This window comes from Salvelinus alpinus, chromosome 2 (genome assembly GCF_045679555.1).
Source record: "Salvelinus alpinus chromosome 2, SLU_Salpinus.1, whole genome shotgun sequence".
NCBI lineage: Eukaryota > Metazoa > Chordata > Actinopteri > Salmoniformes > Salmonidae > Salvelinus > Salvelinus alpinus.
The window spans coordinates 91,325,528-91,344,432 of NC_092087.1; the positions used below are offsets into that span (position 1 = coordinate 91,325,528).

The 18,905-nt window shown below is 43.3% G+C and overlaps 1 protein-coding gene across 4 annotated transcripts in view; it reads right to left on the reverse strand.

The window, feature by feature from the left end:
- Positions 1-4,317: 4,317 nt before the first annotated feature.
- The window catches only part of LOC139568222 (DENN domain-containing protein 1B-like), a 50,853-nt gene continuing 36,265 nt past the window's right edge, over positions 4,318-18,905 (reverse strand). For all 4 annotated transcript variants that reach the window (XM_071389970.1, XM_071389969.1, XM_071389971.1 and 1 more), the window contains 11 exons: positions 17,388-17,489; positions 16,889-17,014; positions 15,691-15,792; positions 11,917-12,010; positions 8,852-8,892; positions 8,673-8,729; positions 8,026-8,061; positions 7,812-7,931; positions 7,156-7,253; positions 6,764-6,965; positions 4,318-6,650 (listed from right to left, as the gene is read on the reverse strand). In XM_071389970.1, the coding sequence (XP_071246071.1) occupies positions 5,571-6,650; positions 6,764-6,965; positions 7,156-7,253; positions 7,812-7,931; positions 8,026-8,061; positions 8,673-8,729; positions 8,852-8,892; positions 11,917-12,010; positions 15,691-15,792; positions 16,889-17,014; positions 17,388-17,489 (2,058 nt within the window). In that variant the 3' untranslated portion in view covers positions 4,318-5,570. The remainder of the gene's footprint in view (positions 6,651-6,763; positions 6,966-7,155; positions 7,254-7,811; positions 7,932-8,025; positions 8,062-8,672; positions 8,730-8,851; positions 8,893-11,916; positions 12,011-15,690; positions 15,793-16,888; positions 17,015-17,387; positions 17,490-18,905) is intronic.

An 18,905-nucleotide genomic window follows, 5' to 3' on the forward strand; every position in this document is an offset into this window, starting at 1 on the left:
AGAGGACTACTGTTTCATTCCGCCCACTGACTTCGGAAAATAGCTCATTGTAATCAGCAGGTAAGTCCATGGAAAACACCTACATTAAACAATCGCCAGTGTTGTTTGATAGGTCCGTATAGTAGTGCAGTCTTGATAGTGTCGGCAGAGGTGTTATTGATAAAGTAGTTAAAGTAGGCCTAGGTTAGTTTTAGCAGTGGAACTTTAGCTTGATAGGCTTCGAATGCTGAAAGCCGTGTTTAGACCGTTTTGGGTTGGTTTTATTTCTTTGTAACTGCAACGCGTTAGAATTGATGCATCTGAAAACAGGTGTAGCAGGCTCGGTCGCATTCCAACAGATGGGCAGACATTCCTTCTATCGGCGCTTTGAAGTGACGTGTGCATGTGGCTGGGTTTCGCTCTGAATTCAAATATTAGTTTAGTTATAATAGTTACTTTGACAGGGGTCTAGTCCTAGAGTTTATTAGTTGCTTCAACTTACTTGATAGGCATAATTGTAAACGTGATAATATGAGCGCTTCAATATTGAAATGTATTTCATTATTCCGTATTCAGATTCTAGTCACACGGTGGCTGTTTAGGAATGGTTGTTTGGACAGTTAAGTAAATACGTTGCGTTTTCTGTATGTTTCGCAACTCGTGGTTTCAGTGTAGTGTTGATCAGTGTACTATTGTTTACCCAGAGCAGATCATTAACGATCTCACCGCTAGGAATGTTCAGACTCTCCAACCCTGGCTTTGTGCTGTTTCATCTCTGACGGTGCGTGTGTCCCAAGTGGCACCCTATATATATTTGTAATGAAGACAATTACAACAATACTGAATGAACACTTTTATTTTAACTTAATATAATACATAAATAAAATCAATTTAGTCTCAAATAAATAAGGAAACGTGTTCAATTTCGTTTAGATAATGCAAAAACAAAGTGTTGGAGAAGAAAGTAAAAGTGCAATATGTGCCATGTAAGAAAGCTAACGTTTAAGTTCCTTGCTCAGAACATGAGAACATATGAAAGCTGGTGGTTCCTTTTAACATGAGTCTTCAATATTCCAAGTTAAGAAGTTTTAGGTTGTAGTTATTATAGGAATTATAGGACTCCCTCTCTCTATACCATTTGTATTTCATATACCTTTGACTATTGGATGTTCTTATAGGCACTTTCGTTTTGGCAGCCTAATCTCGGGAGTTGATTGGCTTGAAGTCATAAACAGCGCAATGCTTGAAGCACAGAGAAGAGCTGATCGCAAACGCAGGAAAGTGCTGTTTGAATGAATGCTTACGAGCCTGCTGCTGCCTACCACCGCTCAGTCAGACTGCTCTAACAAATCATAGACTTAATTAGAATATAATAAACACACAGAAATACGACCCTTATGGTCAAATCCGGAAACTATCATTTCGAAAACAAAATGTTTATTCTTTCAGTGAAATACGGAACCTTTCCGTATTTTATCGAACGGCGGCAACCCTAAGTGTACATATTGCTGTTACATTGCACAACCTTCAATGTTATGTCATCATTATGTACAATTCTGGCAAATTATTTACAGTCTTTCTTAGGAAGAGATGGTCTTCACACAGTTCGCCATGAGCCAGGCAGCCCAAACTGCTGCATATACCCTGACTCTGCTTTCCCAGAACGCAAGAGAAGTGACACAAGTTCCCTAGTTAAAATAAAATCATGTTAGCAGGCAATGTTAACTAAATATGCAGGTTTAAAAATATATACTTGTGTATTGATTTTAAAGAAAGACATTGATGTTTATGGTTAGGTACATTGGTGCAACGACAGTGCTTTTTTTCACAAATGCTCTTGTTAAATCACCCGTTTGGCGAAGTGGGCTGTGATTCGATGATAAATTAACAGGCACCACATTGATTATATGCAACGCAGGACAAGCTAGATAAACTAGTAATATCATCAACCATTTGTAGTTAACTAGTGATTATGTTAAGATTGATTGTTTTTTATAAGATAAGTTTAATGCTAGCTAGCTACTTACCTTGGCTCCTTGCTGCACTCGCGTAACAGGTAGTCAGCCTTCCACGTAGGCTCCCCGTGGAGTGCAATGTAATCGGCCTTAATCGGCGTCTAAAAATGCAGATTACCGATTGTTATGAAACCTTGAAATCGGCCCTAATTAATCGGCAAATCCGATTAATCGGTCGACCTCTAGTCTCTGGACCCGGTTGAGAGACACTGTTTCAGACTGTCTCTGGACCCCCTTGAGAGACACTGTTTCAGACTGTCTCTGGACCCGGTTGAGAGACACTGTTTCAGACTGTCTCTGGACCCCCTTGAGAGACACTGTTTCAGACTGTCTCTGGACCCCGTTGAGAGACACTGTTTCAGATTGTCTCTGGACCCGGTTTAGAGACACTGTTTCAGACTGTCTCTGGACCCCGTTGAGAGACACTGTTTCAGATTGTCTCTGGACCCCGTTGAGAGACACTGTTTCAGACTGTCTCTGGACCCGGTTTAGAGACACTGTTTTAGACTGTCTCTGGACCCGGTTGAGAGACACTGTTTCAGACTGTCTCTGGACCCCCTTGAGAGACACTGTTTCAGACTGTCTCTGGACCCGGTTGAGAGACACTGTTTCAGACTGTCTCTGGACCCCCTTGAGAGACACTGTTTCAGACTGTCTCTGGACCCCGTTGAGAGACACTGTTTCAGATTGTCTCTGGACCCGGTTTAGAGACACTGTTTCAGACTGTCTCTGGACCCCGTTGAGAGACACTGTTTCAGATTGTCTCTGGACCCCGTTGAGAGACACTGTTTCAGACTGTCTCTGGACCCGGTTTAGAGACACTGTTTTAGACTGTCTCTGGACCCGGTTGAGAGACACTGTTTCAGACTGTCTCTGGACCCCGTTGAGAGACACTGTTTCAGACTGTCTCTGGACCCGGTTTAGAGACACTGTTTCAGATTGTCTCTGGACCCGGTTTAGAGACACTGTTTCAGACTGTCTCTGGACCCTGTTGAGAGACACTGTTTCAGACTGTCTCTGGACCCGGTTGAGAGACACTGTTTCAGATTGTCTCTGGACCCCGTTGAGAGACACTGTTTCAGACTGTCTCTGGACCCTGTTGAGAGACACTGTTTTAGACTGTCTCTGGACCCCGTTGAGAGACTCCCTTAAAGCCTCAAAGGGGCTGAATTCACTGATATGGCCTGGCTCATTGATGCTCTCCAACACTCTGTCTCTCTAGAGACAGGCACCCCTCACTGTCAGTCTGGCTGCTGTGTCCCCATTGGTCCAGATGTGAGAGCAGAGACCAGCAGTGTCACCTCTAACCCTCAGGTGAGTGAGACATCCGTCTACCTATTGTTTGTGTATCTGTCTGCCTGTGTACCTGCTTCTCTCTCTCATCCCCCTCCTCTCTCTCTGACTCAGGGCCCGTCGTCATGAACGTGGTGTTGTCGTTACCAGGGCCGTCGTGGGGGGTGTGGTCTGTGTTAGTCCCAGGTCTGGCCCTACTGCTGTGTCTGGCCCTGGCCCTGATGGGCTGTGTGATCAGGAAGAAGAGAAGGATGGAGGGAATGTATCGGCCCAGTGCGGAGGAGAGCAAACAGACAGGACCACGGGGGGCTGAGAGACCAGGCCTGCCCCTGCCCAAGGAGGAGAGACTCATCTGATACATGCACTCTAGCCTGGACGCTGCACACACACACACACACACACACACACACACACACACACACACACACACACACACACACACACACACACACACACACACACACACACACACACACACACACACACACACACACACACACACACACACATAAACCCTCTCTTTTCCTCCCTCTCTCTGTCACTACCATTGCCTCACTCTCCTCTACCCTGTACATGAAGCCAGAATGGGTTATTGGTAACAATGTTTTGTATGTATTGTGTAAAGGTATCTGTATATGAAGTGTCTTGTTAAATATGCCTGAACATGCCTGGTGGATGTGCCATGTTCTCTACAGTTTCTCCAACTGTGCTGATGTTGACATCAGTGTGTCAGCAGGTGAATGCTGAATGCCCTGTCAGGGGTGTGTTAGGTCAGGTAGATTAGGTCAGTCATACAGAGGAAAGGGAATTTATAAGTTCCTCTATATGCAAAATGTCTCTCTTAATTATGGCAGTTATACTGTTACTTGTATACAAACCATTAATTAAGTTTATCACTTGTATAAAACATTAGAGAGAGTGTGTGTGTTTTTATATCTTGGAAATGAAGAATGGTGAGCTAAGACACTATGAATGATTTCTAATGCACTTCTGATGATATTATCCATGTGAAAAAAATTAAACTCCTCTCAAAAAGCATAAAACTTCCATTTATTAATTTAATATCATCCAGGAGAAAAATACTTGATTTAGTAAAAAAATAATCTACAAGTGTATATTCAGTGCGTTGAGTTAATGTGTTCATGTTCCACAAGCCCCACCTGCTGGTCATCTAAGGACATTACAACCAGCGACATCAGTCAGGATCGGACAGAACTGGATCCTGGATGTCATGTAACATTATCAGGGGTGTATTCAGCAGTGGTGTAAAGTACTTAAGTAAAAATACTTTCAAGTACTACTTACGTTTTTTTTTTTGTATCCCCACATTACTTTACTGTTTTTGACAACTTTTACTTCACTACATTCTTTAAGAAAATAATGTACTTTTTACTCCATACATTTTCCCTGACATCGAAAAGTACTCGTTACATTTTGACAGGAAAATGGTCCAATTCACACACTTATCAAGAGGACGTCCCTGGTCATCCCTACTACCTGATCTTGCATACTCACTAAACACAAATGCTTTATTTGTAAATGATGTCTGAGTGTTCCCCTGGCTATCTGTAAAGAAAATTGTGCTGTCTGGTTTGCTTAATATAAGGAATTTGAAATGATTTGTACTTTTACTTTTGATGCTTAAGTACATTTTATCAATTACATTTACTTGTAATGCTTAAGTATATTTAAAACCAAATACTTTTAGACTTTTACTCAAGTAGAATTTCAATGGGTGACTTTTACTTGAGTCATTTTCTATTAAGGTATATACTTTTACTCAAGTATGAAAATTGGCTACTGTTTCCACCACTGATATTCAATAGTCGCACAATGTAGCAAAATGTTTAGCGTTGTATCAAAACGTTTTGCAATGGTAACAGTTTAATCCAAACTGAAAATATTTTCCTACGAAAATGAGAGTTTCTATTGGAAAGATTCAGAACGGTCCCTTCCCGTTCGGTTCCGTTTGCTTCCAAGGGAATACACCCTGAGAAAAACCTCTGGCCGTATGCATTACATCACAGACCTGTATAAGAACGTTACAGAATGTTCAGATAGAAATGTGTGGTGTAGAACCGGAATTATTGTCTGTCGGTTAGAATATGGGATTGTGTCAATTCTATCGATTCTATTTCTACTTGCAACATTCAGAGCGCTTCATGTTCCTGAGTTTCACTTCCCATCCCAATTTCTACTCTGACTCAGCAAGTCCCTCACTCTTTGAAAACGGCAAAATCATTGGCTGAGCTATGCGCCACTCAAACAGTCCTGCACGAATCATCAAGCCTCAAATCTCTTCTTCAGCTCAGACACCTTAACAGGGGGCGGGTCTTCCTGCGCTGTGGTGTTCCCCCCTGGTTCTGATTGGTTATTTATAGGCGTAGTCAGGACAGGTGTGGCTATGACAGGTCCAGCTCTGTCATTCGGTGAGACCTGGGTGTTGTTGGGTTCCTGAGGGCAGCTCTTCTGTATAGTGTCCCAGGTCCGAGGTGTGTTGCTGGGCTTACTGGGTTTAGGCGAGTCCCTGGTCTGGGCCTTCCCATGGAGGGTTTGCACGGAGGCCGGTGACTGGAACAGTGCTACAGCAGATGGAACACTGGGAGAAAGGGGTGGTGGTCCCACCTTTATTTCCTCCCCCTTTTCTCCTCTTTCTAGCTGACCCAGGGGTTGTTTAGAAGCACGGGTTGCTGTGCCGTCCTCAGGCCCAGGAAAAGCAGTGGTTTTGGGGAAGAGTCTGTCTCCTTCTTCCTGGTTGTCCTCCACTGCCCCGGCCCCGGCCCTAGACTCAGTACCCGGCCTTGGGCCTCTGTTCCTGGGTAATTCTCCTGGTGTCTTGGGGCCTCTCTCCTGCCCCTGGTTCTCCTCTTCTTGTTGCTGGTCTTTACCTCTGTCATTCTGCATCTTCTCTCTCTCTTTCTCTCCCTCCACTTCTTTCCGCTTCCCATTCTCATCCACACATTCAGACTGAATCTCTGGCTCCATAGTGATGTCTTCATCCCTCTTCCTCTCCATCTGTTGATCATCCTGCCCTCCTTGCCTCAGAACATTCCATCTCTCCATCCCCACCTCTTTCCTCTCTTTAAGCTCCTCTGCCTCCACCAATCCCTTTTCCATCCCCTCCTCTCTCCTTCCCTCCTCTCTCCTCCCGTCCTCTCTCCTCCCGTCCTCTCTTCTTCCTTGAGGTGTTTCTGATGCTTCCTCTGACAACGCCTGTTCCTCTCCTAGGCAATCAGAATCATCTGTCTGTTCTGGCCCCTCCCCCATGTAATGTAGCCCCTCCTCCTGGTTCCAGCTGTGCAGACTGCCACTCCCACCGATGGACACGCCTAGACTCTCCTGACTGGGAGTGGCCAGGCCCCTCTGTTGACACACAGGGTGAGGAGATGAGGTCTGTGTCTGGGATGTTTCCGAGTGTGTGTGTGTGTCAGTGTGCTGTTTCCGTGTGTGTGTGACCTGTCATGTGCTGTCCTCACCTGTCTGATGTAGTCAGTAGTATCAGGTCCAAACAGGTCTAGACTTCGTGTCCCGTAGAGCAGGCCGCGGTCATGGGAGCTCCGGGCACTCAGCGTGTCAAAGATCTCCCCCAGGAGGTCCATCTCTTCTGGGTCACACATACCTGAGTCTCCCCCCTCCTCCTCCTGGAGCTCTGGGTCTGCCACGGGGCCTGAGACAGCACTGATACACACATATGGATGAACATTTTGGTTCCATCACTCTCTGTCTCTGACTCACTCTGTGTCTCTGACTCACTCACCCTCTCTCTTTTACTCACTCACTCACTCACTCACTCACTCACTCACTCACTCACCACCCTCTCTCTTCCTGACTCTCACTCTCCCGCCCTCTCTCTCTCTCTCTCTCTCACCTGTCCTGCCAGTCTTCTTCCCAGGTGTCTCGGTTCTCTTGTGTGTTCTCGTCGTCAAGGAGACAGCCTTGTTTGTTAACTGGACGACGGGGACGAGACTGACATAGCGCGACAGAACAAGACATAGGCATGTCATAATGCGACACAGCAAGACATAGCAAAATCATCACAATAGAAGAGGTTAACCTGTTACCGCACCTGCTGTCTGGACCTCTGAATGCTCGGCTATAAAAAGCCACCTGACATTTACTCCTGAGGTGCTGACCTGTTGCACCCTCTACAACCACTGTGATTATTATTTGACCCTGCTGATCGTCTGTGAACGTTTGAACATCTTGAAGAACAATCTGGCCTTAAAAGGCCATGTACTGTTATAATCTCCACCCGGCACAGCCAGAAGAGGACTGGCCACTTCTCAGAGCCTGGTTCCTCTCTAGGTTTCTTCCTAGGTTCCTGCCTTTCTAGGGAGTTTTTCCTAGCCACCGTGCTTCTACATCTGCATTGCTTGCTGTTTAGGGTTTTAGGCTGAGTTTCTGTACTGCACTTTGTGACAACTGCTGATGTAAAAAGGGCTTAATAAATACATGTGATTGATAATAGAGGCAGGTCTTACCTTCCCAAAGTGTTGTGTGATTGGTAATAGAGGCAGGTCTTACCTTCCCAAAGTGTTGTGTGATTGGTAAACGGCTCTGAAGGGAGTCTGATTGTTTGCGGCGGTGTGTGTGTGTTCCGGACACGGAGTTGCCTCTCTTAAGGGAGAGAATCTCAACGTGCTCCTGCACATATATAGAGAGAGGATTAACACACACACACACACACACACACACACACACACACACACACACACTACAAAACAACAACAACACATACCTTGGGTGATAGAAAGTTCCTCAAGCCACGTTTGGCCTGAAAGAAAAGACAGAAAATAATTAGTAGGAAACCATATTTCACTAAGGGAGCACACACACACACACACACACACACACACACACACACACACACACACACACACACACACACACACACACACACACACACACACACACACACACACACACACACACACACACACACACACACACACACACACACACACACACACACACACACACACACACACACACACACACACACACACACACACACACACACACACACACACACACACACACACACACACACACACACACACACACACACACACACACACACACACACACACACACACACACACACACACACACACACACACACACACACACACACACACACACACACACACACACACACACACACACACACACACACACACACACACACACACACACACACACACACACACACACACACACACACACACACACACACACACACACACACACACACACACACACACACACACACACACACACACACACACACACACACACACACACACACACACACACACACACACACACACACACACACACACACACACACAGACACACAGACACACACACAGACTACGCACTTACCGACTTGTACATGTGAGTCTTAGACTTGACGTTAAGGATGAGAGCTCCTCCCCCTTTCTACCAACAGAGCAAAAATAATCAGACAGACCAATCAGAACACTTGAGACATTATTTAACCAATAGCAAGTAAGTGTCAGAGATGTGTGTTGTGTAAATTACAGAACACTGTAAGTTCTTACCTTCAGGTTGCCCACCAGTTGATGATAGGCTTTGGTGCTTCCTGAAAGAGAGAGAGAGAGTTATTCATTTTTCAGCAGTCTTATGGCTTGGGGGTAGAAACTGTTAAGGAGCCTTTTGGTCCTAGACTTGGTGCTCTGGTACCGTTTGCCGTGCAGTAGCAGAGAGAACAGTCTATGACTTGGGTGACTGGAGTCTTTGACAATTTTTGGGGCCTTCGGTACCGAGTCAATGTGCGGGGGGTGCAGGTTAATCGAGGTAATTTGTAAAGTGACTATGCATAGCCTTCCTCTGACACCGCCAAGTATAGAGGTCCTGGATGTCAGGAAGCTTGGCCCCAGTGATGTACTGGGCCGTACACACTACCCTCTGTAGTGACTTACGGTCAGATGCCGAGCAGTTGCCATACCAAGTGGTGATGCAACCGGTCAGGATGCTCTCGATGGTGCAGCTGTAAAACTTTTTGACGATCTGGGGACCCATGCCAAATCTTTTCAGTCTCCTGAGGAGGGAAAAGGTATTGTCGTGCCCTCTTCACAACAGTCTTGGTGTGTTTGGACCATGATAATTCAGTCTCCTGAGGAGGGAAAAGGTGTTGTCGTGCCCTCTTCACAACAGTCTTGGTGTGTTTGGACCATGATAATTCAGTCTCCTGAGGAGGGAAAAGGTATTGTCGTGCCCTCTTCACAACAGTCTTGGTGTGTTTGGACCATGATAATTCAGTCTCCTGAGGAGGGAAAAGGTGTTGTCGTGCCCTCTTCACAACAGTCTTGGTGTGTTTGGACCATGATAATTCAGTCTCCTGAGGAGGGAAAAGGTATTGTCGTGCCCTCTTCACAACAGTCTTGGTGTGTTTGGACCATGATAATTCAGTCTCCTGAGGAGGGAAAAGGTATTGTCGTGCCCTCTTCACAACAGTCTTGGTGTGTTTGGACCATGATAATTCAGTCTCCTGAGGAGGGAAAAGGTGTTGTCGTGCCCTCTTCACAACAGTCTTGGTGTGTTTGGACCATGATAATTCAGTCTCCTGAGGAGGGAAAAGGTATTGTCGTGCCCTCTTCACAACAGTCAGTGTGTTTGAACCATGATAATTCATTGGTGATGTGAACACCAAGGAACCCGAAACTCTCGACCCGCTCCACTTCAGCCCCGTCGATGTTAATGGTGGTCTTTTCGGCCCTCCCTTTCCTATAGTCCACGTTCAGCTCCTTTGTCTTGCTCACATTGAGGTAGAGGTTGTTGTACTGGCACCACACTGCCAGGTCTCTGACCTCCTCCTTATAGGCTGTCTCGTCGTTGTTGGTGATCAGGCCTACCACTGTTGTGTGGTCAGCAAACTTAATGATGGTGTTGGAGTCGTGCCTGGCCACGCAGTCGTGGGTGAACAGGGAGTACAGGAGAGGACTAAGCACGCACACTTGAGGGTCGCCCGTGTTGAGGATCAGCGTGGCAGATGTGTTGTTGTCTACCCTTACCTCCCTGGGGGCGGCCCGTCAGAAAGTCCTGGATCCAGTTGCAGAGGGAGGTGTTTAGTCCCAGAGTTCCTTAGCTTAGTGATGAGCTTTGAGGGCACTATGGTGTTGAACGCTGAGCTGTAGTCAATGAACAGTATTCTCACGTAGGTGTTCCTTTTGTCCAGGTGGGACAGGACAGTGTGGAGTGCGATTGAGATTGCATCATCTGTGGCTCTGTTGGGGCGGTATGCGAATTGGAGTGGGTCTAGGGTTTCTGGGATGATGGTGTTGATGAGAGCCATGACCAGCCTTTCAAAAAACCTTAATGGCAACCGACGTGAGCGCCACGGCGGGTAATCATATAGGCATGTTACCTTCACTTCCTTGGGCACAGGGACTATGGTGGTCTGTTTGAAACATGTAGGTATTACAGACTCGGTCAGGGAGAGGTTGAACATGTCATTGAAGACACTTGCCAGTTGGTCCGCGCATGCTTTGAGTACACGTCCTGGTAATCCATCTGGCTCCGCATCAGTCGTCAGCTGGTGCTCTTATGCATGCTTAAGTGTTGTTTGCCTCAAAGCGAGCATAAAAGGCATTTAGCTCGTCTGATAGGCTCGCGTCACTGGGCAGCTCGCAGCTGGGTTTCCCTTTGTAGTCCGTAAGAATGTTCAAGCCCTGCCACATCCGACGATCGTCAGAGCCGGTGTAGTAGGATTCAATATTAGTCCTGTATTGACGCTTTGCCTGTCTGAGGGCATAGCAGGATTTCTTATAAGCGTCCGGATTAGTGTCCTGCTCCTTGAAAGCGGCAGCTCTAGCCTTTAGCTCGGTGTGGATGATGCCTGTAATCCATGATTTCTGGTTGGGATATGTACATACGGTCACTGTGGGGACGACGTTGTCGATGCATTTATTGATGAAGCCGATGGCTGAGGTGGTTTACTCCTCAATGCCATTGGATGAATCCAGGAACATAATCCAGTCTGTAATAGCAAAACAGTTCTGTAGCTTAGCATCCATGTTATCTGACCACTTCCGTATTGAGTGAGTCACTGGTACTTCCTGCTTTAGTTTTTGCTTATAAGCAGGAATCAGGAGGATAGAGTTCTGGTGAGATTTGCCAAATGGAGGGCAAGGGAGAGCTTTGTATGTGTCTCTGTGTGTGAAGTAAAGGTGGGCTAGAGTTTAATTAATTAATTTTATTTTAATCCTCTGGTTGCACATGTAACATGCTGGTAGAAATTAGGTAAAACAGATTTAAGTTTCCCTGCATTAAAGTCCCCGGCCACTAGGAGCGCCACTTCTGGATGAGCATTTTCTTGTTTGCTTATGGCCTTATTTAGCTTGTTGAGTGTGGGCTTAGTGGCAGCATCCGTTTGTTGTGATAAATAGACAGCTAAGGAAAATATAGATGAAAACTAGATTGTTTGGCCAGCATCGGTTTGTGAGGACTTAAACACACGCACACAGAAAGACAGAAAGACAGACAGACAGACAGACAGACAGACAGACAGACAGACAGACAGACAGACAGACAGACAGACAGACAGACAGACAGACAGACAGACAGACAGACAGACAGACAGACAGACAGACAGACAGACAGACACCTGCTTCTGCTGTTCCACACTGTAGCATCTCTTGTTCAAACAGGTCGTCTGGCTCTATCCCTCTGTTCAGCAGCTCCAGACGTCCATCAATAAACTGAAAAGCAAAACCCAGTCAATGAACTGCTTCGTTAGTACATCACAGTGGCTCCTATTCAACCCTGAGTACATCATAGTGACTCCTATTCAACCCTGAGTACATCATAGTGACTCCTATTCAACCCTGAGTACATCATAGTGACTCCTATTCAACCCTGAGAACATCATAGTGACTCCTATTCAACCCTGAGTACATCATAGTGACTCCTATTCAACCCTGAGTACATCATAGTGACTCCTATTCAACCCTGAGTACATCATAGTGACTCCTATTCAACCCTGAGAACATCATAGTGACTCCTATTCAACCCTGAGAACATCATAGTGACTCCTATTCAACCCTGAGAACATCATAGTGACTCCTATTCAACCCTGAGAACATCATAGTGGCTCCTATTCAACCCTGAGAACATCATAGTGACTCCTATTCAACCCTGAGAACATCATAGTGACTCCTATTCAACCCTGAGAACATCATAGTGACTCCTATTCAACCCTGAGAACATCATAGTGACTCCTATTCAACCCTGAGAACATCATAGTGACTCCTATTCAACCCTGAGAACATCATAGTGACTCCTATTCAACCCTGAGAACATCATAGTGACTCCTATTCAACCCTGAGAACATCATAGTGACTCCTATTCAACCCTGAGAACATCATAGTGACTCCTATTCAACCCTGAGAACATCATAGTGACTCCTATTCAACCCTGAGAACATCATAGTGACTCCTATTCAACCCTGAGAACATCATAGTGGCTCCTATTCAACCCTGAGAACATCATAGTGACTCCTATTCAACCCTGAGAACATCATAGTGACTCCTATTCAAACCTGAGAACATCATAGTGACTCCTATTCAACCCTGAGAACATCATAGTGACTCCTATTCAACCCTGAGAACATCATAGTGACTCCTATTCAACCCTGAGAACATCATAGTGACTCCTATTCAACCCTGAGAACATCATAGTGACTCCTATTCAACCCTGAGAACATCATAGTGACTCCTATTCAACCCTGAGAACATCATAGTGACTCCTATTCAACCCTGAGAACATCATAGTGACTCCTATTCAACCCTGAGAACATCATTCTACTGAATATCAATACGTTTCTAATAAGAGACTTAGAACTGTTCTTTCTGTCATCCTGACAAAGACATAACGGTTGAATTGTTGTGACAATGAACACCTAAGGATGTGGAGCTATATTACAGAATGTGGATTATTGCAGAATGTGGATTATTACAGAATGTGGATTATTGCAGAATGTGGATTATTGCAGAATGTGGATTATTACAGAATGTGGATTATTGCAGAATGTGGATTATTACAGAATGTGGATTATTGCAGAATGTGGATTATTACAGAATGTGGATTATTACAGAATGTGGATTATTACAGAATGTGGATTATTGCAGAATGTGGATTATTGCAGAATGTGGATTATTACAGAATGTGGATTATTACAGAATGTGGATTATTACAGAATGTGGATTATTGCAGAATGTGGATTATTACAGAATGTGGATTATTGCAGAATGTGGATTATTGCAGAATGTGGATTATTACAGAATGTGGATTATTACAGAATGTGGATTATTACAGAATGTGGATTATTACAGAATGTGGATTATTGCAGAATGTGGATTATTACAGAATGTGGATTATTACAGAATGTGGATTATTGCAGAATGTGGATTATTACAGAATGTGGATTATTGCAGAATGTGGATTATTGCAGAATGTGGATTATTACAGAATGTGGATTATTACAGTATGTGGATTATTACAGAATGTGGATTATTACAGAATGTGGATTATTACAGAATGTGGATTATTAAAGAATGTGGATTATTGCAGAATGTGGATTATTACAGAATGTGGATTATTACAGAATGTGGATTATTACAGAATGTGGATTATTGCAGAATGTGGATTATTACAGAATGTGGATTATTGCAGAATGTGGATTATTACAGAATGTGGATTATTGCAGAATGTGGATTATTGCAGAATGTGGATTATTACAGAATGTGGATTATTACAGAATGTGGATTATTACAGAATGTGGATTATTACAGAATGTGGATTATTGCAGAATGTGGATTATTACAGAATGTGGATTATTACAGAATGTGGATTATTGCAGAATGTGGATTATTACAGAATGTGGATTATTACAGAATGTGGATTATTACAGAATGTGGATTATTACAGAATGTGGATTATTGCAGAATGTGGATTATTACAGAATGTGGATTATTGCAGAATGTGGATTATTGCAGAATGTGGATTATTACAGAATGTGGATTATTACAGTATGTGGATTATTACAGAATGTGGATTATTACAGAATGTGGATTATTACAGAATGTGGATTATTAAAGAATGTGGATTATTGCAGAATGTGGATTATTACAGAATGTGGATTATTACAGAATGTGGATTATTACAGAATGTGGATTATTGCAGAATGTGGATTATTACAGAATGTGGATTATTGCAGAATGTGGATTATTACAGAATGTGGATTATTGCAGAATGTGGATTATTGCAGAATGTGGATTATTACAGAATGTGGATTATTACAGAATGTGGATTATTACAGAATGTGGATTATTACAGAATGTGGATTATTGCAGAATGTGGATTATTACAGAATGTGGATTATTACAGAATGTGGATTATTGCAGAATGTGGATTATTACAGAATGTGGATTATTACAGAATGTGGATTATTACAGAATGTGGATTATTACAGAATGTGGATTATTGCAGAATGTGGATTATTACAGAATGTGGATTATTGCAGAATGTGGATTATTGCAGAATGTGGATTATTACAGAATGTGGATTATTACAGAATGTGTATTATTACAGAATGTGTATTATTACAGAATGTGGATTATTGCAGAATGTGGATTATTGCAGAATGTGGATTATTACAGAATGTGGATTATTACAGAATGTGGATTATTGCAGAATGTGGATTATTACAGAATGTGGATTATTACAGAATGTGGATTATTGCAGAATGTGGATTATTACAGAATGTGGATTATTACAGAATGTGGATTATTACAGAATGTGGATTATTACAGAATGTGGATTATTACAGAATGTGGATTATTGCAGAATGTGGATTATTACAGAATGTGGATTATTGCAGAATGTGGATTATTACAGAATGTGGATTGTTGCAGAATGTGGATTATTACAGAATGTGGATTATTACAGAATGTGGATTATTGCAGAATGTGGATTATTGCAGAATGTGGATTATTACAGAATGTGGATTATTACAGAATGTGGATTATTACAGAATGTGGATTATTACAGAATGTGGATTATTGCAGAATGTGGATTATTCTCTTTTGCCGATGGTCAGACATCTAGACTACAAATGACCTTTTGATGTTTGTATGTTGACCTGTTTTTCTTGTTTGTTTTACACCTCCATTCCACGAGGACATTTGATTTGTGTGTGTGCTACTTGTTCTCATGTTTGTTTTGTTATGGCATCCCCAGAACAGCAGAGGGCAGCGTCCTGTCTTGAGACGAACTCACCTGTTGGAAGAGCTGCAGGAGGAGGAGGGCACTCATACTGATATACACACACACCACACACACACACACACACACACACACACCACACCACACACACAGGTACCTGTTTGAAGAGCTGCAGATGGACAGCACTTTGTAGGAACTGTCTCATACTGGGAGACCTGTGGTCCAGGAACTCCTCCTCACAGAACATGACCTGACCATTCTACAGAGGGAGGGAGGGATGGTGAAGAGAAGACACTTTATTGAAACAGATGTCTTTATATACAGTATTATAGAAAATTCTACAATATTATTGAATACAGAGTAAAAAGCATCTGCACATTATTATATTTTAATGTTATGTATTCTAACCGTGTACCCAGAGTATTCCAGAGTATTATTGTTCTAACCGTGTACCCAGAGTATTCCAGAGTATTACGTTCTAATTGTGTTCCCAGAGTATTCCAGAGTATTATCATTCTAACCGTGTACCCAGACTATTTCAGAGTATTATCATTCTAACCGTGTACCCAGAACCTTCCAGAATATTATTGTTCTAACCGTGTTCCCAGAGCATTCCAGAGTATTTTTGTTCTAAACGTGTACCCAGAGTATTCCAGAGTATTACGTTCTAACCGTGTTCCCAGAGCATTCCGCAGTATTATTGTTCTAACCGTGTTCCCAGAGTATTGCAGAGTATTATCGTTCTAACCGTGTCCCCAGAACATTCCAGAGTATTATTGTTCTAACCGTGTACCCAGAGTATTCCAGAGTATTACGTTCTAACCGTGTTCCCAGAGTATTCCGCAGTATTATTGTTCTAACCGTGTACCCAGAGTATTCCAGAGTATTATCGTTCTAACCGTGTTCCCAGAGTATTCCAGAATATTATCGTTCTAACTGCGTTCCCAGAGTATTCCAGAATATTATTGTTCTAACCGTGTTCCCAGAGTATTCCAGAGTATTATTGTTCTAACCGTGTACCCAGAGTATTCCAGAGTATTATTGTTCTAACCGTGTACCCAGAGCATTCCAGAGTATTATTGTTCTAACCGCGTTCCCAGAGTATTCCAGAGTATTATTGGTCTAACCGTGTACCCAGAGTATTCCAGAGTATTATTGTTCTAACCGTGTTCCCAGAGTATTCCAGAGTATTATTGTTCTAACCGTGTACCCAGAGTATTCCAGAATATTATTGTTCTAACCGTGTCCCCAGAACATTCCAGAGTATTATTGTTCTAACTGTGTTCCCAGAGTATTCCAGAGTATTATTGTTCTAACCGTGTTCCCAGAGTATTCCAGAGTGTTATTGTTCTAACCGTGTTTCCCTTCAGAGCGTCTCCATATCCTCCAAACAGCAGAGCCTGAGCCCTGAGGAAGGCCTTGGCCACGCCCACACCTGCTGACGCTGCCTGACGTTTCAGAGACAACTTCAGACCTGAAAGCTGGTACACACACACACACACACACACACACACACACACACACACACACACACACACACACACACACACACACACACACACACACACACACACACACACACACACACACACACACACACACACACACACACACACGTTGTTACACAGACACACATTGTCATAAAGACACACACACACACAAGTCCACATGCAAGTTACACACACATCTAAACTTTCTTACTTGCTCAAACACACGGATGCGTGAAAGCAGGCATACACACACACACACACACACACACACACACACACACACACACACACACACACACACACACACACACACACACACACACACACACACACACACACACACACACACAGACATTCACATTACCACATCTGCTGGTATCTTCTTCAGATCATCGAAGGGAGATTCTATAGTGTTGGTGTCTACATTCAGAATCACCACGTCCTCTAACCCCCGGCTTCTCACTCTCTGGATCAATACATCAATCAACACATCAATCAATCAATACATAAATCAATCAATACATAAATCAATCAATACATCAATCAATCAATACATCAATGTATCAATCAATACATCAGTTAATCAACTAATCAATCAGTCAGTCAACAAACCAACCAATCAACTAATCAATCAGTCAGTCAACAAACCAACCAATCAACTAATCAATCAGTCAGTCAACAAACCAACCAATCAACTAATCAATCAGTCAGTCAACAAACCAACCAATCAACTAATCAATCAGTCAGTCAACAAACCAACCAATCAACTAATCAGGCAGTCAACAAACCAACCAATCAACTAATCAGTCAGACAGTCAACAAACCAACCAATCAACTAATCAGTCAGTCAACAAACCAACCAATCAACTAATCAATCAGTCAGTCAACAAACCAACCAATCAACTAATCAGTCAGTCAGTCAAAAAAAACAACCAATCAACTAATCAGTCAGTCAACAAACCAACCAATCAACTAATCAATCAATCAGTCAGTCAACAAACCAACTAATCAACTAATCAGTCAGTCAGTCAACAAACCAACCAATCAACTAATCAATCAGTCAGTCAACAAACCAACCAATCAACTAATCAGTCAGTCAACAAACCAACCAATCAACTAATCAGTCAGTCAGTCAACAAACCAACCAATCAACTAATCAGTCAGTCAGTCAACAAACCAACCAATCAACTAATCAGTCAGTCAGTCAACAAACCAACCAATCAACTAATCAGTCAGTCAGTCAACAAACCAACCAATCAACTAATCAATCAGTCAGTCAACAAACCAACCAATCAACTAATCAATCAGTCAGTCAACAAACCAACCAATCAACTAATCAATCAGTCAGTCAACAAACCAACCAATCAACTAGTCAATCAGTCAGTCAGTCAGTCAACAAACCAACCAATCAACTAATCAATCAGTCAGTCAGTCAACAAACCAACCAATCAACTAATCAATCAATCAGTCAGTTAGTCAACAAACCAACCAATCAACTAATCAATCAATCAATCAGTCAGTCAACAAACCAACCAATCAACTAATCAATCAGTCAGTTAGTAAGTCCATCAACCAGTCAATCGATCAATCACAAAAACAGTCTGTCCGTCAATCCGTCCGTCCGTCCGTCTGTCCATCAGTCAGTTATTTTCCGATGTGGTCTCATAGTATACTGCATATATGTCAGAGTCAAGGCCCGCGGGCCACATCCGGCCCGCGAGAAGGTTTTTTACGGCCCCTGGGATGATCTTGATTTATTATTAGAACCGGCCCGCAGACCGCAGCAAGCCGGCAGCCCGCAGATCTTTTACACGCACCAATACTACATTTCCCACAATGCAACGGTGACGCACCGAGCAGTAGGCTGCTGTGTAAATGAGAT